The sequence below is a fragment of the Mesocricetus auratus genome, unplaced genomic scaffold (genome assembly GCF_017639785.1).
Source record: "Mesocricetus auratus isolate SY011 unplaced genomic scaffold, BCM_Maur_2.0 Super-Scaffold_100691, whole genome shotgun sequence".
Taxonomy (NCBI): Eukaryota; Metazoa; Chordata; class Mammalia; order Rodentia; family Cricetidae; genus Mesocricetus; species Mesocricetus auratus.
Window position 1 is genome coordinate 56,154,907 of NW_024429267.1, and position 21,952 is coordinate 56,176,858.

At 51.5% G+C, this 21,952-nt stretch overlaps 1 protein-coding gene across 2 annotated transcripts in view; it reads left to right on the forward strand.

Annotated features, from left to right (window-relative positions):
• Xylb (xylulokinase) overlaps positions 1-19,253 on the forward strand; it is a 31,837-nt gene extending 12,584 nt beyond the window's left edge. For both annotated transcript variants that reach the window (XM_005082346.3, XM_040740081.1), the window contains 12 exons: positions 2,240-2,312; positions 2,526-2,644; positions 6,175-6,256; positions 7,907-7,947; positions 8,521-8,636; positions 9,627-9,742; positions 10,341-10,414; positions 12,791-12,887; positions 14,122-14,180; positions 15,808-15,895; positions 17,351-17,445; positions 18,493-19,253. In XM_005082346.3, coding sequence (XP_005082403.1) covers positions 2,240-2,312; positions 2,526-2,644; positions 6,175-6,256; positions 7,907-7,947; positions 8,521-8,636; positions 9,627-9,742; positions 10,341-10,414; positions 12,791-12,887; positions 14,122-14,180; positions 15,808-15,895; positions 17,351-17,445; positions 18,493-18,570 — 1,038 coding nt within the window. In that variant the 3' untranslated portion in view covers positions 18,571-19,253. The remainder of the gene's footprint in view (positions 1-2,239; positions 2,313-2,525; positions 2,645-6,174; positions 6,257-7,906; positions 7,948-8,520; positions 8,637-9,626; positions 9,743-10,340; positions 10,415-12,790; positions 12,888-14,121; positions 14,181-15,807; positions 15,896-17,350; positions 17,446-18,492) is intronic.
• Positions 19,254-21,952: the final 2,699 nt, after the last annotated feature.

A 21,952-nucleotide genomic window follows, 5' to 3' on the forward strand; every position in this document is an offset into this window, starting at 1 on the left:
ATTTGTGTGTGTGGAGTGTGTATGGTTATGTGTGTGTGTGGAGATCAGAGGACAGCTTGTAGGAGTTGATTCTCTCCTTTACGCTACACGGGCCCAGAGATGGGACTCAGGTTGTCAGGCTTGGTGGCAAGGACGCTACCCTGCTGGGCCATCTTGCTGGCCCTCGGTCCTTAGTTTTTTTTTTCTTTATTTTTCTTTTCAGCAGCAGGCTAGTGCGGGCTAGCCTGGAATGCTTGACCCTCTTGCCTGGGATCCCCAGTGCTGGGCTTACGGGTTAATGTTCTTTCAGCTGTGACAAAATAACCAGTAAAAAGCAACTTAGAGAAGAGTTTATTTTGACCTACATGTTGAAGGTGCAGATCTATCAAGGCAGGGCAGCTGAAGCGTCAGGATCTTGTGGCAGCTGGTCACATTGTGTCCCTAGCCAGAAAGCAGAGAGAAGGGTGGAGAGGTGGCCCAGGAGTGAGGGGCACTGGCTGCCCTTGCAGAGGACCTGAGTTCAGTTCCCAGCACCCACGTGTCAGCTCACCATCATCTGTAAGTCCGGTTCCAGGGGATCCGATGTCCTCTTCTGTCCTCTGTGAGCAGCAGGCACATGTGTCATGCACAGCGTGTATGCGTGCAGAGCAGACAAATGCTCAGACACATAAAATAAAAAATAAATGAATCGTAAAGAAACCGGGGAGTGATGAGCACAGATGCCCGGCTCACCCTTTCCTCTCTGTCCAGTCCAGAGCCCAGCTCATGTAGTGCTGCCGGCGCCTAGAGTGAGTCAGCCAGGGGCCAGCGGGCACCATCTTGAAGCCTGGCTCCCAAGCCAACTGCATATTGTGCATGTTTGGCAAATCCACAAGAGTTACAAACATTTATTTTTTCTACTTACTTTATTTCTTTTCTTCCTGAGGCTGGGTCTCACGTAGCCCTGGTTGTTCTCAAGCTCCCTCTGACCCTGAACTCCCGAGCTTCTTCCTCCGCCTCCAGAATGCTAGAATTGCAGGTGTGCACGAGGCGTCTTTGTGTTTTGCTTTGATTATGGTTTCTGAGACAGGCGTTTGCTTTGTAACCTAGTCTCGCTTTGAACTCGCTACGTAGACCAGGTTGGCCTCAAACCCCTGTCTCTGCCTCAAGGGCTACGATGACAGGGTTCTGCCACTGTACCAGGCTGCAGGTATTTATTACCTGATGGTTCCAGGTGTCAGCCAGCTCGGCAGCATCAGCCACTGAGGGACGAAAGCCCTCCTTGAGAGGTGTGTGTGGAATCCAAGGCGTGTGTCCCAACGGGGACTCGAGGTGGCGACTGTCTTCTTCAGGCTAGAAGCCCTTGGGGTGAAGGTGACTTTAAAGACTCTCAGACTGAAGTCTGCAGTCACCAGTGATTCTCTTGGGGACCTTCCTGGGGGTAGAGGGGGGGTGGGTCAGCTTGTCTTTAAACTTGTGGTAGCCTTGGGAGTCTTGGCTCATCCTGTGTTCTGTGGCCGCACAGCCGTTTCCCTGTAAACAAAAGCCGGAGACCCCATAGCACTGGAGTGAGGAACTGAGGGCTTGGGTTCCTGAGTGCGGTGTGCTCACTGGGCCTTGGCTTTCGTTGTCACCAATCGTGACGGTTTTGTGGCGTAAACCAGTACCACCCAGAACTCTGGCTGGATACTCCATCTCTTTTCCGACCTGCTGAAGTTCCGGCTTCTGTTCCTGTGTGTGCATGTGTGTGAGTGTGTACGCGCACCCGCACGTGTGTGTTCACTCATGCGAAAGCCCGAAGCGTTCGTAGCTTAGGGTGTGTGGAAACCAGTCTTCCCTCACCCTGCTCTCGTGTGTGTGTGTGTGTGTGTGTGTGTGCGCGCGTGTGAGTGTGTGTGCGCACACAAGCACGTGTGTGTTCACTCATGCGAAGCGTTCGTAGCTTAGGGTGTGTGGAAACCAGTCTTCCCTCACCCTGCTCTCGTGTGTGTGTGTGTGTGTGTGTGTGTGTGAGTGAGTGTGTGTGCGCGCACCCGCACGTGTGTGTTCACTCATGCGAAAGCTCGAAGCGTTCGTAGCTTAGGGTGTGTGGAAACCAGTCTTCCCTCACCCTGCTCTCGTGTGTGTGTGTGTGTGTGTGTGTGTGTGTGTGTGTGTGTGTGCGCGCGCGCGTGTGAGTGTGTGTGCGCACACAAGCACGTGTGTGTTCACTCATGCGAAGCGTTCGTAGCTTAGGGTGTGTGGAAACCGTCCTCCCTCACGCTGCTCTCTTCTTTTCCAGAGGATTTCCTTGGTCAGCAGCTTTGCTGCTTCACTGTTCCTGGGTGGGCACTCGCCCATCGACTACAGTGACGGTAAGCCCTCAGAGCATGTAGAGACGCTTGTTCACGGGCAGGGTGGCCGTGGGGACTGCGAGCGCCTCACCCAGCCTGGGTGGGTGCCAGTCAGGCAGCTACCTCATCATTTCCCAAGAAGGAGGGACTATTAGTGATCTTCTGTTCATCAATTTCTACCAGAGCTCCCATGCACCTGCAGGTGTTTTTATTTTTGCTTCCTTCCTTCCTTAGGGTCTGGAATGAATTTGTTGCAGATCCAGGAAAAAGTCTGGTCCCAGGCTTGCCTTGATGCCTGCGCCCCCAATTTGGAGGAGAAACTCGGCTCACCAGTTCCTTCATGCTCAGTTGTGGTAAGTCCTCTTTCCAGTGATGACTTCTGTGGGTACTGGCGCTGCTGGTGGAGCCTAGAAGGGTACACACATCCACGTATGCAGGCACACTCAAGTGTGCACACACATACTCCCCACACACACTTGAGCGAGCACACATGCGCACGTACACGCACGAGCACACACATTTCCACTTACGCCTAAACTCAGCATTTGATACTAGTCAGAACATCTGACTATCTGGATAAGGGGCTTATACGTGCCAGAGCTAGATTCTGATGATTTCTGGGTGTCTGCACATCTAAGGGTCAAAGTGCAGAGAGTGCTGAAATTCCAGGCACTGAGCTTGTAGCAGGCAGGCTCTTGAAAACCAAAACATGAAGGAGCTGACAGACCACGGGCCCCGGCATCTCACTGACTGAGCCTGAAGGGCTTTGACCAAGTTCTGTTTATGGTTTATTGTTGTTGGTTTTGCCTCAGGTAGCCGTAGATGGCATGGAACTTGTTATGTACACCAGGCTGGCCTAGAACACGCAGAGATCCATCTGCCTCTGCCCCACGGTGTTGAGGTCAAAGGCGTGTGTCACCACACCTAGCTCAGGCTGCCTCTGTTTAACCAGGGTTCCAGTTTCCTCCTCTGGAGATAATACCGTCTGTCTTACAAGGCTCCTGTGCAAACGATGAGATACAGTATGTGGAGAGGGTTTCTGATGGTGGTTGGACAAGCTAGTAAGTTAAGGGCACTGGACCATGAGGGTAGTTGCCACCAAGTGTGATCGGGAGAAGAGGGTCCATGGTGTCTTTCTGCACACATGCCACACATGGGAAGCCAGAACAGTCAGAAAGAACCCCGTATGGGACAGCCGGCTGAGTGTGAAGGAAGGAGATGGGGCCGTCAGGAAGGGGCTGTTGCGATGACGCTCAGGCATAGCCACAGTTTTCCCTTAAGATTCTCGCCGACACGTTACCATGGGTAGAACATCCAAACCACTGTTACCCAAGGTGTGCTGCGAAACCAGTGGGCCAGCTGAGGGGAGAACGTTCTGCCCAGAAAAGCCTGCAGTGCAAGACACAAATGCATGGATGCCAGACAGACAGAAGAAGCGGACAGAAAACTGACAGCTCCTGTATGAAATAGCACAGAAGGCCAGACAGTGTGCAGGCATTAGAACTCACCAAGGCATAAACAAAGGGAGAATTAATTAAAGCTCAGAGGCCCAGTGTCCAGAGAGGATCACACTGCTGAAACGAGAGAGAGCTCATGCACAGCAGAGGAATTATTGATCTTAGCTCCTGTCCCATTTGTGGGGGCCACATCAGGGTGGACAGGCGGATACCAGGTTGCCTTGCTGCCTGGAGATTGTTACAGCATACATTGTTTTACTTGAGACTGGGGCACTTGTAACACGCCATGTTCATTAAGAATTAGGCTCCGGGGACTGGAGAGATGGATCAGTGGTTAAGAACACTAGCTGGTCTTCCAGAGGTCCTGAGTTCAATTCCCAGCAACCACATAGTGGATCACAACCATCCATAATGAGATCTGCTGCCCTCTTCTGGATTGAAGGTGTACATGCAGACAGAACACAAAATACATAATGGATACTCTTAAAAAAAAAAAAAAAAGGGCCGGGTGCGCCTTTAATCCCAGCACTTGGGAGGCAGAGACAGGTGGATCTCTGTGAGTTCGAGGCCAGCCTGGTCTACAAGAGCTAGTTCCAGGACAGCCTCCAAAGCCACAGAGAAACCCTGTCTCGAAAAAACCAAAAAAAAAAAAAAAAAAAAAAAAGAATTAGGCTCCAGCTGGGTTTTAATCCCAGGCAAAGACAGGTGGATCTCTGAGTTCAAGGCCAGCATGGTCTATAGAGCTAATTCCAAGACAGCCAGGTTTACATGGAGAAACCTGTCTCAACAAACAAGCAAACAAACAAACAAAGAATTAGGCTTCAAGCATGGAATGGTGGCCCATGCCTTTGATCCTAGCACTGAAAGATAGAAGCAGGTGAATCTCTGTGAGTTCGAGGCCAGCCTGAAATACATAGCAAGTTCCAGAACAGCCAGAGCCACACAGCGAGACCCTGCCTCAAAAAACAACAAAAAAGTTAGGCTTCAGATATATATATATATATATATATATATATATATATATATATATATACACACACACACACACACACACACACACACACACACACACACACACACACATATATATAAAATCTCCAAAGTAAGTGGATATGGCCTGATTGTTGGAGTGTAGAAATTTGTTTTTATTTTTATTTTTTTTTGTTTTTGTCCATACACTGAGCCCCTGGAATGTTACTGCCATCCACTGCCATCCGTGGCCTTTTGTTTCATGTGAAATGGAGACCAACTCTTTGTCTAAGCTTTGCCTAAGGCTTTGCTTGCCCTATGCTGCCAAGAATGCATCCTAAAGGAGGCTTTTCAGAGGCGAGTTTTGGAGGAACTGGAAAGAACCGGTTCTGAAAAATTACATTTTTACCTACTGACCGAGCATCAAATGATGATAAGTCACTGTGGCTTCATGCAGGTGTCACCCCTGCTGGAACCATACTTTCTATATTGGGCTTCCCTGACTCACGTGTCCTGTGAGAGTGTCGGGCAGCCATCATCAGAGATTCGTGGGAGCCTGTGGTTGAGCGACTGCCTCTTGCTTGTCCCTGGGGAGCCAGTTCTCAGGACCAATCCCAGCTTTCAGAGGCTCCTCCGTGGCTTCAGCCTCAATTGCCTTTGGGGTGCCCAGTGGGATGGTGGACTCTTGGACTTCTCACCCTCTGGTTTTGTCTAGTCTTCCAGATCACTCCTCCAACTTAACCTGTATACACGCCTCGTCACATCCTGGCTTCTGAGGCAACCTAGGCCAAGACATTTATTTTCCCAGGGCAGATGGCTCATTCTGATGGAAACTTAAAACATTGCTGGCTGAAACAAAATTTTCTTCCCATACACTGGGGGGGAAAATCTCTTGAGACAGTTTCACATGGTCTAGGTTGGCCTTGAGCTTGTCGTCTAGTTCAGGCTGGCCTTGAGCTTGCTTTGTAGCCCATGCTGACCCTGAGGTTAGTTTTCATTAGAACACTGTTCTATGCACCTGCCTGATTATTCTTAGTCTGGTTACTGGCATAATAAACAAGTAAGACATCTGCTGTGTCATCTGCAAGTTTGCTTACCAATGTCCTGTTACTTTCTTTTCTTCAACATTGTATCCAGAATTTGGTGTTCACAAAGTAGGGAGAGGTTAAGAGATCACTATGTTCTAACTACTCTCAAATCTCAGACTCATAAGATGCTGGAGGTGACCTCAGGCCTGTGGTTCCAAACCTGTACTGGGCCCCTCCTGTGTGTGGCTAGGGAGGATGGTGGAGCCCCAGGGTGGACCACAGATGCCTGCAGCAGCCTCATAGCTGAGGTGTGGAAGGTTCTTCAGCCCCAGTTACCTGGAGCCAGGACTCTCCTGGGTTGTGGTGCGCATAGCCGTGCTGGGCAGGCTGTGGTCATGTCAGCACAACACAGGTGCTCTCTCTCCCTAGGGAGCCATTTCCTCCTACTATGTCCAGCGCTATGGATTCCTTCCCACATGCCAAGTGGTGGCTTTCACTGGGGACAACCCAGGTAAGTGCCTCAGGAGGAGGAGTTGCTCTCCAAGTGCCTGTGGGTTGCTGGACTTCCCGCCTTCCTTTTCCTTAGATATATAACGAGACTGGGGTCTCCCTCTGAAGGCGCGGATTGTACTATGTAGCCCAGGCTAACTTCGGCTGCTCATCAGTCCTCTCTCTCCCTGGGTATGGGGAATCCAGATGAGAGCCAGCACACCTGGTTCTCACTTGTACTTTTAAAGAATTCCACTCCGTCTTCTTGCTCATCTCTCTCTGTGTGTACACGTGTGTGTACGCGGGTGCTTGTGCCTGTGTGTGTGTGGGGGGGGGGGCGTGGGGGGGCGTGTGTGTGTGCACGTGCATGTGTAGACCAGAGGACAACCTCAGCTGCCTGCCATTCTTCATATGCTGCTAACCTTTCCTTTTTTAAGTAGGGTTTCTCACTTACCTGGAACTCCCAGGGAGACTAGGCTGGCTGGTTGCATAACCTCAGAGATCTTTTAGGTCTCCCCCTCCCCAACGCTGGGTCCCCTACATTGGTGCTATGAGTGCTTGCCACCATGCTCAGCCCGCAGTCTAGCTCTCCCCCCCTCCCGCCCCACGAAGCCTTCTGTGCTGCTGTCTTCCCTCTGGAATCTGACTCTGTCTCCACCCCAGCCTGGCCCTGACCCTCAAAGGCGGCTCTCAGGCCTGCACCGTGTGTGGGTGGAGCCTGGTGGATGTGAAAACGGTGATTATCTCTCAATCCCTACCTCCTTCCGATTCCAGCCACCATCTCGGCTCCTCCAAACCCTTCCTTCAGGACCCCCCCCCCCCCACCTTGCCTCTCCTCCTTCAGGGACTCTCTAGGCCTCGGGCCTCCGAAGGAAGCCCAGATGGGCCGCACCGAGGAGGGTGCTGTGTGCTGCACTCCAGCTCCACAGGGAAAGCCCTTGGAAGGGTGTTAAGACGGGAGGGGGTCTCACTGTGAGATCGTCCTGTGCTGGCGCATGCGCCTTCACCCTTTTGGTCAACTTGCTGTGCTGGGGTGCGGGCTGCGGCCGGCCTGCCCTTACTTGGCCTCCTGTGTGTGTGGGGGGGGCTTTGTGTTGTCTCCCGTGCTTCCGCTTCCGCTGCTGAGTCCACGGGTGTCTGCCCCAGTCCCGTTTCTCCTTCACTCAGTTCATTCACTCAGCAGTTAGTGAGCACCAGCTACGGGCCATGTCTTCTTCAGAGGTGTGCGTGCGTGCGTGTGAATGCGCCTCAGCAAAGAGGTCAGAGAAGGATTGCTGCTGGGAATCCTGCATCTGGGGGTGCGGCTGCAGCCCCCGTGACCTCAGCTCTCCCTTTGTCCTGGTTGAGGGAGCTCACTGCACACTCCCGCCTGGCCTGCCTTCCCCCATCGCGAATGCCTGGTCTCCTTGGTCCTCACTTCTTGGAGGGCCTGGCGGCGGTGGGGAGTTCGAATCCCTGAGACTGGACTTTTTCAGCCCAAATCAGGGCCCTCGGCTAGAACACGCTACCCTTGGGCCCTGCCACCGTTTGGGCTCCTTGGCCTCTCAGCTTGCTGATGTGTGGGTTAAAGGCAGAAGGTGGTGGCGTCTGTGCTGCTGTCCCGGAGGTTACTGCAGTTTGCTGTGTGGATCATGTGACTCCCGCTAATCCCTGGTCTCCCTCCTGTTCTCAGCGTCACTGGCAGGCATGAGGCTGGAGGAAGGTGACATTGCGGTAAGGCCACTCCTCACACCTACAGACTGTCTGTCTGGGGACCGCGGGCTGGGTGTCAGCTGTGCATTTGCCACATACCAGAGAGTCTGCTGCCTCTAAGGAGGACGGTGACCCGCTGTCTTTCCTTAGACGGCCATTGCCCTTCACTGATGTCAAGCATGGCCCCGTCTGCTTGCCAGTGACTAGTCTGCTGGGCGAGAGTGCTGGACATGGGCCAGGGTGCTGTGAACTCCCTCCCAGGTACATGGGAAGATTTAATCTATGGCTTTCTACGTCTATCAGGGAAGCCATTTGGGAAACCGTTGTTTTGATGGTTTTGTATTAAGTTCTAGAAAGCCACTAACAGTGCCCATGAGATCCTGGATCTGGGTAGCCCATCTTTAACCGGACTGGTATGGGGAGAGCTTTAAAAAAAAAAGTGTCTCTGAGGAGGTGGCGGTTGTCACCTGTAGTATGGGGCATGAGGTGACTGAGTGACAGTGGAGGGAGGGAGGTGTGGAGTGCATCCCTGGCAGAAAGGGAACCTTTGTAGGGGAGCCCTGGGCACCTCACCCTCTATTCTGTTCTCCTCAGGTCAGCCTGGGCACCAGCGACACCCTATTTCTCTGGCTCCAAGAGCCCCTGCCTGCCCTGGAGGGCCACATCTTCTGCAACCCAGTCGATACGCAGCAGTACATGGCACTCCTGTGGTAATCCTGGGATCCCTGGGTTGGGGGAGGAAGATGCAGACAAGCCTGCCACAGCCAAACACCCCAAGGCATTCCTACTAAATTGCCTGCTGGGCAGCCAAGACCACGGGAACACAAGTTCCTGCTTGACAGCAGAACTGTCTGGGGAAGATCCCAAGACCTATAGTCCCCCGCGCCTGGGTTCAAACTCTCCCTCAAACACCAGTGTCCTGTGTAACACTAGTTTGTAAGTAAGGCACTTACTTCATGACATATCTAACTTGGTGTGCGGGTGAGCTTGCTTCCCGAGAATTTGCACAGGAGGTGTGTGTTCCAAGTCCTTTGGAAGCTCCCTGGCTTAGAAGGCTTCTGAGCTGTAAGCACCAAGAACCACTGGAGGATGGATATTCAGGTCTAGCTGTGCTAGTAGCTGGCCCACTGGAGCTGATAGAAAGCACTGGAAGCCCCCCTCTGGGCTCCACTGTGGCAGCTTCCAGCATAAACAGAGTCCAGGATAAGTGTGAGCCCAGCGCCTTCCAGGATGTCCCTGGAGCCACAGGGGAGCCTCAGATTCTTGCTGCCTGCTCTGCCCGGCCCAGGGGTCGTGGTCTAGCCTGACCTGGAGGCCCGCTGCCCAGGACATTTCTAAAACCCCTGGGTCCAGTCAGGTGTACAGTTTAGTGGTAGACTTGGTACCAACCATGTAGAGCATGTGGGTTCCAAACAACACAAAACCTGGGAGCCCAGGACCCATACTATGTGTCTTCCTTCCTTCTTTCCTTCCTCCTCCCTCCCTCCCTCCCTCCCTTCCTTCCTTTCTTTCTTTCCTTCTTTCTTTTTTTGTTTTTATCCAGACAGGGTTTCTCTGTGATGTTTTGGAGGCTGTCCTGGAACTCGCTCTGTAGACCAGGCTGGCCTCGAACTCACAGAGATCCACCTGCCTCTGCCTCTCGAGTGCTGGGATTAAAGGTGTGCGCCACCAACGCCTGGCTACTGTGTGTATTTCTGCAGCTTTAAAAACGGCTCCCTTATGAGAGAGAAGATCCGGGACGAGTCTGCTTCCGGTTCCTGGAACAAGTTCTCTAAGGCCCTGCAGTCCACGGAGATGGGGAACAACGGAAACGTGGGTAGGTTGGGCCTGTGACAGGGCAGGAAGGCTTGGAGCACCATGGATTGGGTTCGTGGAGAGGTTTGGGGGGGTTCTTTCTGTCTACACTTGTAGCCTCATGAGCTGGTGTGGGCCCCCGGGTTCCGAGGGTGGGGTCATGAGGCTACACTTGGCTGTGAAACGTCAGAACCTAGCTGTATCTTCCACCCCTCAAAGCCCCTGGTGAATGAGGTGGCAGCCCCAGGAGCTTCTGTTCCCTGCGGCTTCTCAGTACGCAGCTTCCTGCCCCAGACACAAGGTGTTGTGTTAGGAGGAACGTAGCACCCAGGCCACGTCCTGAGGAAGGAGAGCATGTCACCTCCGTTGGTGCTCAGGGTTAGTGAGATGCCAACGGGAAATGAGCAGAGTTACCTCAGAACAGCCCAGGCCTTCCCAGTCCCCTCCGTTCTGTTGGAGAGAAAGGACTGAGGATACCTCGGGGCTCCTCGAGGGGATGGATGGGAGGAGGCCTGAGGCACGGGTGGGGTAACTTTGCTTCACCCTTTTTGAAGCCTTTTGAAAAAAGTGTTCTTTGTTCTGGGTCGCTGACAGCTAATCCCTTCCTGGTTTTGCTTCAGGTTTTTATTTCGATGTAATGGAGATCACCCCTGAAATTGTCGGGCGTCATAGGTTTAATGCAGAAAACACTGAGGTACTTCGGTCTTTTTTTTTTCCTTTCATGTGTGTGGTGTGTGTGCATGTCTGCATGTGTGTTGCACTGGCATGCATGTGGCAGCCCAGGGTTGACACCAGGAACCTTTCTGAGCGGCTCTCCCACCTGGCCCATTGAGTCAGGTTCTCACCATCAAACCCAGAGCTCGTTCAGGGTGTGGCTCGGCTGGAACTACAGGCAAGCCACCACGCCCACCCAGTGTTTTCGTGGGTGCTAAGGCTCCTTCCTAGCTCAGGTCCCCGGCCCCAGACACATACCTATGCGGTGAGTTCATTCACCGGCTCATCTACAGACGTGCTCGGGGTGCGTTCTAGAGGCTGCGGTTTCAGCCGGGGCTGACAGACCCTGTCCCTCCTCGGAGAAGGAGTGCAGGGGACTGGAGTGCTCTGAACTACTGTCTGCTCCCATTGGTGTGTGTCACTTGGTGGCTATGCCCTCCACCTCCCAGCAGCCCTTGGGCCCTGAGGTCAGGAGTTTCTTCCTAGTGGGAAGAGCCTGTGGGAGAGACAATGACACTAGCCTAGGGTAATTGGGTTCCCAGCATCAGGCTTGTGATTTTAGTATAGTCTTCTTTCTCTAAGCAACTCTGTTAGGCATGACCAACCCTTTTTACAGATGGGGAAGCTGAGGCCTCAGTGGCCTGCCCAAAGTCACAAGGAAACTCAAGCCCAACCACTTTCCTTTAATTTCCATGGGGCCTCTTCCAGAAGAGTCCCTGTTTGGAATGGATTTTCTGGTAGAAAACCATGTTTTGGGGTTTGGGGCTGGAGGATGCTTGTGAACCCAGTAGAAGTTGGGGAGGCTCGGTGAGATACTCTAGTCCCTGTCATAGTCGGGTGACATGGGTTAGGTGTTGCAAATTGTTACACTCTCAGTAGAATTGTTTTTGGATACAATGTAAAAAGTTTTCTGGGAATGGTGATTCAAGCCTTTGATCCCAGCACTTGGGAGGCAGCATCAGGCAGATGTCTGAGTTTGAGGCCAGCCTGGTCTACAGCGTTCCAGGACAGCCAGAGCTATGTAGAGAGACCCTGTCTCAAACAAACAACAAACAACATGTAAAAAATCTACCCTGGTCCTCAGGTTGGAGGTTAAGTTCAGTCTCTGTTTACAGAGAAAAGATACTGCCTGCTCTTGTGTAGGTCAGTCCTAAGCTTATCAAGGAGAAAGTAAGTTCTTCATTCATTCATTCATTCATTCATTCATCATTCATTCACTCAGTAGAGATGTTTTTTCTTTCCAGATTTGTTTATCTTTTTAGTTTTTACGAGACAGGGTTTCTCTGTATTGTTTTGGAGGCTGTTGGTCCAGCCCGGCCTCGAACTCACAGACATCCGCCTGCCTCTGCCTCCCGAGTGCTGGGATTAAAGGCGTGCGCCACCAACACCCGGCCAGATTTGCTTATCTTATCAGTGTTTGTTTGCACGGATGTATGTCCATCCTGTGTGTGCCTGGTGACCTCAGCAGCTGAAAGAGGACACCAGATCTCCTGGAATTGGAATTACAGATGGTTGTAAACTACCACGTGGGTGCTGGGAACTGAACTCAGGTCCTTTGCAAGAGCGTAAAGAGACAGTGGCAGGTTTACTTCTTGATTGGAGAGGCTGGAGAAGCAGGCCTCAGCCTGGGGTGACAACTATTAGAGCTTCTTGATGTGTCACAGTCGTCATTGTGGATACTCAGGATAAATTCACGGCTATTACTATCAAACATCTACTCTGTATCCTAATCCCTGCCAATCTAATTTGGTCATGTGACCTTGAAAACCAGGTTCCCCCAGTGCAGCCTTAGGTTAGGACAAAACACTCACATGATAGTCTAGGTCAGAGGGGAAATGCTGGAGTCGGTACTTGAACCCCTGGCTGCCTGAGACTGAACCCCTGGCTGCCTGAGACTGATCACTGTGATGTTGCTGGCTCCTCAGAGTGGCACACAGGTGGGGTGCGAGCTGTGCATGTGAGGGTGAAGTCAGTGTGCCGGTGTGACACGGGAAGTTGGTGGTTAAAGTAGGATCATGTACACACACACACACAAGACACACACACACAAGACACACACACAGACACACACATGCACAAGCCACATACACACACGCACATACACACACACATGCACAAGACACACACACATGCACAAGACACACACACACATGCACAAGACACACACACACATGCACAAGACATACACACATGCACAAGCCACACACGCACATACACACACACATGCACAAGACATACACACACATGCACAAGACAAGCCACACACGCACAAGCCACACACGCACATACAGACATACAGACAGACACACGCACACGCAGAATCCCTCACTCTGTGCCTGCTTTATCCTGCAAACAGGTCTCAGCATTCCCTGGGGATGTAGAGATTCGAGCCCTGATCGAAGGACAGTTCATGGCCAAGAGGATTCACGCAGAAGGCTTAGGCTACCGAGTCAGTAAGTGAGCGGCCGGCTGGATGTATTCTCGGGCTGGGGAGGGGCAGAGGCCTAGAGACAGTGCCTAGGAAGGATCTTTCATTACAGGACAGCCAAGGCTACACAGAGAAACCCTGTCCTTTTTTTTTTTTTTTTTGGCTTTTCGAGACAGCGTTTCTCAGTATTGTTTTGGAGCCTGTCCTGGAACATGCTCCATAGACCAGGCTGGCCTCGAACTCACAGAGATCCACCTGCCTCTGCCTCCCGAGTGCTGGGATTAAAGGCGTGCGCCACCAGCACCTGGCTAAATTAAGTTTTAATAGTGTCTAAAAATAAAAAAGAGTATTTCAAGAATGGACACGCATGGGTAAACAAACAAATGTAAAAAAGAATGTCGCTTGTGGGTCTGGGCTGGGCATGGTGGCACATACTTGTAGCCCTAGAACTTGGGAGGTGAACTCCAGTAGATCAGGAGTTCCAGGTCATCCTCTGCTACATAGAGAATTTGGGGCCAGCCTGGACTAGATGAAATCCTACCTCAGTTCCTTCCAAAGGGTGGTGGAGGACACATGATGGCTCAGTGGTTAAGAATACTGTCACACTTATGTAAGATCTGAGTTCGGTCCCCACCATTCCTTGTTGAGTGTAGCTCCAGGTCCAGGGGACCCAGTGCCCTCTCCTGACCTCCACGAGCCCCCACATGGAACATCTGCATCCATGGACACATACATGTAAAATGAAATAAACCCTCTTTAAAGAGCAAAAGAGAAAAAACATACATGTAAAATGAAATAAGCCCTCTTTAAAGAGCAAAAGAGAAAAACACCCGTCAAAGCTTCTTGTAAGGCTTGAACACGAGACCCTTGTCAATTTGAAGGGAATTCCATTCTGTTATTGATATGTTGGGAGATTTTTTCTTTTTCTATTTTTGGGGTTGTGGTGGAGCAAAGTGGGGTGCTTGTGGTTAAACTCAGGGCCTTGTGTTAGCTAGGCAGTCACTCTCCCAACTGAGCTACATCCCCAACCCCAAATTGTTTAATTTTTCAGTTGGTAAAGACAATAAAGACAGATGGACTGTAGGTTACATGTGAGGAGCCTTGCGTGGGCAAGCCAGCTTTGGGTCTCTCCACAGCCCGGGAGACCAGCAGGGGCCACAGGCCCACCACAAGCCACCCACGGCTGAAGGACAGTCCCTTTCTGCCTTGGGAGAATTGCTACAGCCACCTCAGTTCTGTTTCCGTCTTTTGTCTTACAGTGCCCAAGACAAAAATTCTGGCCACAGGAGGAGCGTCTCACAATAAAGACATCTTACAGGTAGGCGTGGTGTTGTCCCCCCCCCCATCATCTTCCTTGTTGCTGCATCTAGGAGCTAGATGTCTTCCTTGGTCACTCTTCGCCTTGTTTTGGGGAACAAAGACCTTCACTGAATCTGGAGCTCACAGGTTTGACCAGAGTGACTGGTTAGCAAGCCCCAGGGATTTGCTTTCCGACTTTTACATGGGTTTCTAGGGGCTTAAAGTCGGGTCCTTATGCATGTTAAGGACTTTGTTGAATGAGTCCTCTTCTCTGCTGTCCATCCATTTACTTTGTGACACTCGAGGTTCTGGGTTGGATTCCCAGTACTGAAAACAAGCAAACGGAACAAACTCAGGGTTTCCACCGCTGTGATAAAACACCATGAGGGAAAGCAGCTTGGGTAGAAAAGGGTTTATTTCACCTTATAGCTTGTAAGGCCATCACTGAGGGATGCCAGGGTGGGAACCAAGGCAGGGCCGGGCAGACAGGACCCGATGCAGAGGCCATGGAGGGAGCTGCTCACTGGCTTGCTCCCCATGGCTTGCTCAGCCTCTTTCTCATAGAACCCAAGACCACCTGCCCAGGGATGACCCCACCCACCATGGGCTGGGCCCTCCCCTCCCATATTAATCACTAATTAAGAAAATGCCCTACGGGCTTGTCTACAAGCTAATCTTATGGAGGGATTTTGTTTTTCTCAACCATGTTTCTTCCCTCTTTTCAGATAACTCTAACTTGTGTCAAGTTGACAAAAAAAAAAACAAGTATATAAATAGTCTAAAAATATAGGACAAGGCTGGGGGTGACTCAGCTGGCAAAGTGATTGCCATGCAGATATGAGGACCAGGGTTCAGATTCCTACAGCCATAGAAACAGTCTTGGTCGTGTGTGCCTGTAATCCCAGCACTGGGGAGGTGGAAACAGGAAGGTCTCTGGGAGTGTTGGCCGGCCACTCTGGCCAATTCGCGAGCTGGTGGCCAAGTTAAAGGTCCCTTCTCAAGCAGTGAGGTGAAGCGATTGAGGAAGACACCTGGCGTTAACCTCTGGCACCCACTTGTACCTGCACACATCACGATTCCTCCTCCACCACGCGCGTATGCACACACACACACACACACACATGCACACACACACACAAGTACAGCAGGTTAGACTCAGGGGTGCACACTTTTAATCCCAGTGCTCAGCATACAGCAGCAGGTGGATCTGTGAGTTCTAGACCAGCCTGGTCTAAATAGTGATTTCTACACCAGCCAGGGTTACATAGTAAGACGGTGTCTTTTAAAAAAAAACTACAGGGCACGGTGGTACATCCTTGCAATCCCCACACTCAGGAGGCAGATGCAGGAAGATGAGGCATTTGAGATTAGCTTGGGTTACATAGTAAATTTCAGGCTGGCTGGAGCTATGTGGTAGGCGCTTGTCTTTTAAAAGGTACGGGGACAGCCTGTAAACTGGCCCTTCTCCAGGGTCTCCCTTCAGGCCACCCTGTCTCATCACTGGCTCCATGCCCCAAGCACACTTAAGGCAGCTGTGGCCAAATGGAAGGCATCAGAAGACATACATAAAGAAGGAGAGTCTAGAAGGTTCTAAATGACCTCTCTGAGTGACCACTCACCCACTGTAACCTCTGTATCCCTCCCAGGTGCTCGCAGATGTTTTTGGGGCCCCCGTGTATGTCATGGACACCACCAGCTCAGCCTGTGTGGGCTCTGCATACCGAGCTTTTCATGGTAGGTGGATGAATGGGGCGTGGCTGTCTCTGGGCATGTCGAGGCATCACTAGGATGACAAGAGTGGGAAGGGGGGGACGGTGTCTTAGTTAGGGTTTCTATTGCTGTGAAGAGATACCATGACTGCAGAAACCCTTACAGGGAAAACATTTAATTAGAGTGGCGTGTTACAGTTTCAGAGGTTCAGTCCATGACCATCACGGTGGGGCATAGCAGCTGGCAGGCAGATGTGGTCCCGGAGGAGTAGCAGAGAGTCCTACATCTTGCAGGCAGCAGGAAGCAGTCTGAGATGCCAGGCAGTATCTTGAGCATATTGGAGACCTCAGAGCCCGCCTCCACAGCAACACACTTCCCTCAACAAGGCCACACCCACTCCAACAAAGCCACACCTCCTAATAGTGCCACTCCCTTTGGGGGGGCCTTTTTTTTTTCAAACCACCACAGATGGCATTCCCAGTTTGGGGACGCTGGAGTCTCGGGGGTGCCAGCCTCATTCCTATCCCTCCCAGAAGGCAAGAATAAACCCAAATCCTTTGTCTTGTATTCTCTAGTTAGAGTGGAAGGGAGGGAGGTAAGATTGAAACGGGGTGAGGTCTGATCAGAGTTGGGCTCTGCAGAGAGAGACCAGAAAGTCCACAGGGCATCACAGGACACGGATGTAGGTCTGTACAGCTAGCAGAGAGGAAGGCAGAGGCTGCGAATGACGTCCAGAACAGCAAGAAATTGAGACAACTGTCAAGGCCTCAGACCCAAGAAGTCGAGAACCGTGGACAGCTCCTGGGAGGCCTCGGCTCTCACGGCTGTCTGCCTGAGACGTTTGTGGAAGGCAGAATTGGGGTCAAGGTTAGACCCCTCAGTTAGGGTGCTTCCATCATATGTCTGCTAGGGAGCTCCTGGCCGTCCTCAGGTTCGTCAGGGACTCAGCCCTCTCCCCTCAGGGCTCATCCCCGTCCCTCCCCCTCCCTCTCCCTCTCTCCCTCCCCCTCCCTCCCTCTCTCCCTCCCCCTCCCTCCCTCCTCCTCCTTCTCCCTCCCCCTCCCTCCCCCTCTCTCCTCCTCCCTCCCCCTCCCTCCCTCTCTCTCTCTACTACCCCCTCCCATAATTTTTGTTTTGAGGTGAGGTCTCATAGAATCGTCCAGGTTGACTTTCAGTTCATAGTTCACTCTGGATTCCAGTAGGCATCGCAAAGACTCACCCATTTTAAGTAATTTTTGCAATTTTGCTGTCAGTGACTTTTAATAACTTTTCTGAGAAGGGCTAATCCGGTTTAACACATTTCGTTGTCTTGTTCTGGTGCTGGGTGGAAGCCAGGGCCTCTGTGTGCTGACTGGCCCCTGCTACCGAGCTGCACTCCCAGGCCCCCCGTCTGACAATGTTCATCACCGTAGCGGTGTCTGTCACACAAGTCGGTTAGTTTGTGATGTGCATGGACGTGAGATGACTTTTTCCCTCTAGGTCTTGCAGGAGGAGCAGGTGTGGCGTTTTCAGAGGTTGTGAAATCAGCCCCTCATCCCAGCCTGGCTGCCACCCCCAGGCCAGGGGCTTCCCAGGTGAGAAGCCACAGGGCTTTCTCTTAGCATTTGCCTTCTCCATCTGGCTTGGGGGTCTTTTTTCTTCTCTTTAAAAGCTAAGTTTTTCTTTCTCATCTACATTAAACCTGCTATACCCAGCTAGAGGGAAATCTTACTCGCCCCCTCCCCCACTGCCAAGTGCTTGGGGATTGGTCCTACAGGTTTCACCCAGGGGAAGCATGTACTTGGTTGTGGAATTACATCCTTGGTTTACAAAAGACACCAAGGGTGCTGGGAACTGAACCTCGGTCACTGCGCCATCTCTCCAACTCCTCAGTTCTCAGAAGTAAAAATAGAAACAAAATTAATTTTAATATAATATATTTCACTTCATCTAATGTGTCCAAGTTATCATCATTTTAGCCCTTTAGCTGCTAAGATAAGAAATTACTGATGTAATCCATATCGGTTTTGCACAAGGTTTTGGAAAGTTGGAGTACGTTTTATAAACATGTGTATTTTTATTGATGTATGTGGGTGTTTTGTCTATATGCATATTTATGCATCATGTGCACTCCTGGTGCCTGAAGAGGCTGGAAGATGGTGTCAGATCCCCTGGAGCTGGAGTTACAGACCATAATGAGATCCCCTGGAGCTGGAGTTACAGACCATAGTGAGATCCCCGGAACATGAGTTATAGACCATAGTGAGACCCCCTGGAGCTGGAGTTACAGATCACAGTGAGTCGCCATGGGGGTGACTCAAACCTAGGTCCTTTGGAAGGGCAGCCAGTGCTCTAAACCACTGGGGCATCTCTCCAGACATGGAATTTACTTTTTTTTTCTTTTTTGGGGTTTTTGAGACAAGGTTACTCGGTGTAACAGTCCTGGCTGCCTTGGAACTTGCTTTGTAGACCAGGTTGGCCTTGAACTCACAGAGATCTGCCTGCCTCTGCCTCCCGAGTGCTGAGACTAAAGGCGTGCGCCACTGTGGCTGGCTCAGAATTGACATTTTAAAACTGCAATCTGCAAGAGATGTGGGCATTGCCTCCCCTTCCCCGCTATAAACCAGTCTTTCTGTCTCCAGGTCTATGAAGCGCTTCTCCCTCGGTACGCTGAGCTTGAACAGAGAGTCTTGTCTGGGGCCCAGAGGCCTCTGGAATGAGGTTTGTGCACCCTGGCAGCTGCTGCCTCCTGCCGGCCCAGACTCCCCAGTGGCACTTGCCTCCTTGCTGGTTCTGAGCAGCGCCTGGGCTGTCCTGTCCTGGACCATCCTGAAGCTGGCCGTGACTCCCTGCAGACATGTGGGCTGCCCATGTCCCAGGATGGGACAGCAACTCTCCTTTCTGCCTTCCATTCCTAGAGGCAGGAAAACACAGTGTGGGGTCTGGCCACCAGAGATGATCACCTTCCCCTTTCAAAGGCAGAAAGCAAGCTCTTTCAGGACCAAACTCAGCCGAATAGGGGGACAGCCTTCTCCCCGACTGACCCCTCCCCGGTCCTCACTCCACGCTGGGACCGCTCCCTCCATCCTTCCCTGCAAACCAGACTTTACCCTTCCCCCACCCTCCCAGCTGTTTCTACACCGCCCTGTTTCTTTAGGTGCCTTCCCAGGGTCCTCTCCTGTCTGCCCATCTCCTCTCTCCCTTCATCCTTCCCTCCCCTTACCTATCTGGTATAACTTCCCACTTAAGGTGAACTTCGTGGCCTAGTGAAGTTCCTTCCTGTGCCCTCCCCCAGTTCTGTCTACACCTGGCTGGGGCTGACCAGGCCACCTGGCTGGGCCATTGCCAGGCTAAACACTTTAGGGTTCACCCCTGTTTCATTGTAGTTCACATGATGGCAAAACTGTTTCTCTTTGAGACTTTTTGTTTTGAGCCAAGGTCTCCCATTAGCCCAGGCTGCCCTCAGACTTTCTTTGCAGCTGAAGGTGACCTTTTTTTTTTTTTTTTTTTTTTTTGGTGTTTTCGAGACAGGGTTTCTCTGTGGCTTTGGAGCCTGTCCTGGAACTCCCTTGGTAGTCCAGGCTGGTCTCGAATTTACAGAGATCCGCCTGCCTCTGCCTCCCAAGTGCTGGGATTAAAGGCGTGTGCCACCAACGCCAGGCTTGAAGGTGACCTTAAACTTCTGATTTTCCTGCCACTATCTGCCAAGTTTATGCAGGTAGAGCAGGGGATCCCCTGGCGGAATGGGAACATGCCTGTCTGCGTGCAGGGCAAACTACCAGCTGAGCCACACCCCCAGCCTGGATTTCCTTTTTGTTTGCTCTCACACACATCCTATTACATTTGTACAGAGGCAGAGTCCTCCCTCTTTCCTCTTCCCGCCTTGTTACTTTAGACTCCTCGCCCCCCCCCCCCCCGGCTCACATAAGCCTCCTGTGAGCTGACTCCTGTGACCCCCACCCCCCCACCCAGGGTTTTCCTCTGCCACTGGCTGCACCCAAATCGGGACTTGTTTCAAACTAGACCACTGGCTCTGGCTCGGTGGCAAGATCGCGTGCAGCAGAGCAGTGGCCGCTGGGAGGCCCAGAGGACTAGAAGGGCATGCTGGCAAAGAAGCTGCAGGCAGCCCATCACCATGGCAAACCCGAGCTGCGGGAGGAGACGCCGCTGGGCTGCCTCTTGTTAAGAGTTGACAAACCCCGAGCAACAGCATCTCTGAGCACAAAGCAGCGAACTAAGAAGACATTCCAACATAGATATTCCTTACAATAAATCAGAGGGCTGTAGAAGGGGGAAATAAAGGACACCATGGGTGACAAACTACAAAACAAGTTCAAATGGAGACACGGCAAGCCTAGGGGGGAAAGGGAGCGACTAAACAGAACAGCTTCATGACCGACACAGGCGCTGTCTTTGGACACACCAAGGAGGAGGCAGATGTGGCGGGAAGTCAGAGAGGTACCAGGAAAGAAGGGAGAGGAAAAAGAACACAGGAAACATGAGAGCTCTCAGCGGCGAAAGGCTAGATCCCGGTTGCTAATTGAAACTACCCCAAATAAAAACAAAATTTGAAAACACCCAAAATCAACCTCTCCTCCTCCTCCCTCCCTTCTTCCCTCTCCCCCTCCTACCCCTTTTAGCAGTGCTGGACCTTGAATCTATAACCCTGAAGATGCTGGGCAAGCCCCCTCTTACTGAGAAGCACTGCCAGCCCCACACACGCTGTTTTCAAAGAGTCTGCCTCGTAATTTAGATGTGTTCTAGCAGTGTTTTTGAGTTTTTTTTTTTAATCTCTACCATGAAAAAGGCTTTCTTGGACCACAAAACAATAAACCCAGGGAGGTGGGGGGATGCCAGGGAGATGGTTCAGAGGTTGAGTGCACTGACTGTTCTTCCAGAGAACCTGGTTTGATTCCCAGCACCTACATAGTGCAGCTCACAACCACCTGTAACCCCAGCCCTGGGGATCTGATGGCTCTTCTGTGCTCCACATGATGCACAGACAAACAAGCAGCAAAAACAGCAATACATGCAAAATAAAAGGTTAAAAAAAAAGTTAGCACAACATTCCAACATGCACTGTGCAATAAAACATTCTATGTGTTGAAGGTAAAAAGTGAAATTTGCCAAGACCAAAAGAAAAGATGCCCCCTCTTGCAAGAGAAAGATCAGGCTGGTGACAGATTTCTCAGCAAAGGAGACAGCAATGGAATACAACTTTCTTTTCCATGGTGTGTCTCAGACAAGTGTATAACAGTGTTCTGTATTCTCATCTAACACAGCTGGGCTGAGTTCAGCCAGCATGGCCATCCTGAGTGGACGAGGAGAGGTCAGGATGGCCACGGACCGGTGAAGGACTGGAGAAGCCTCACTGCTGCTATCTTCACCCCTGACTTCATAAAGGACGAAGGCCATTAGTCCTAGCCTTCCCCACATTTCCTAGTACACCTGGCTACTGTAGGGTTTCATGGTGACAGTAAGACTTTGTAGCAGCCAGGCTGTGGTGGTGTACGCCTTTAATCCCAGCACTCGGGAGGCAGAGGCAGGTGGATCTCTGTGAGTTCCAGACCAGCCTGGTCTACAAGAGCGAGTTCCAGGACAGTCAGGACTACATAGAGAAACCCTGTCTCAAACCACCACCCCCCCAAAAAAACTAAGAAAAATATAAGGACCTGTGAGACGGCTCAGTGGGTAAGCGGGCTTGCTGCCAAGACTGGTGATCTGAGTCCAATCCCCAGAACCCATGTAGCAGAAAGAGAACCAACTCTCCAGCGAGTTGTCCTTTGACCTCCACTCACATGCTGTGGCAATGTGCCTGACTCCCTCACCCCACAGCACGTAAGTAAATGAAAACAGAAGTGTGATCCAGTCTGTAACTGGCTAAGATATCCAAGTGTCAAGAATATAGAAAAATGTCTTAGTCATGCCAGAGCTAAAGTTTACTCGAAGCCTCTTAGCATTCTTCTAGAAAAACAACTGTCACTCCATCAGGTGATGGGGGAACCTGAGCGGGACAGGCGAGTGCTGGCATGGAAGACTGTCAAATGGCACCGCTTAGATAAGGTTACCCACCAGCGCAGGAAGAAGACATGTCCGTGTTTG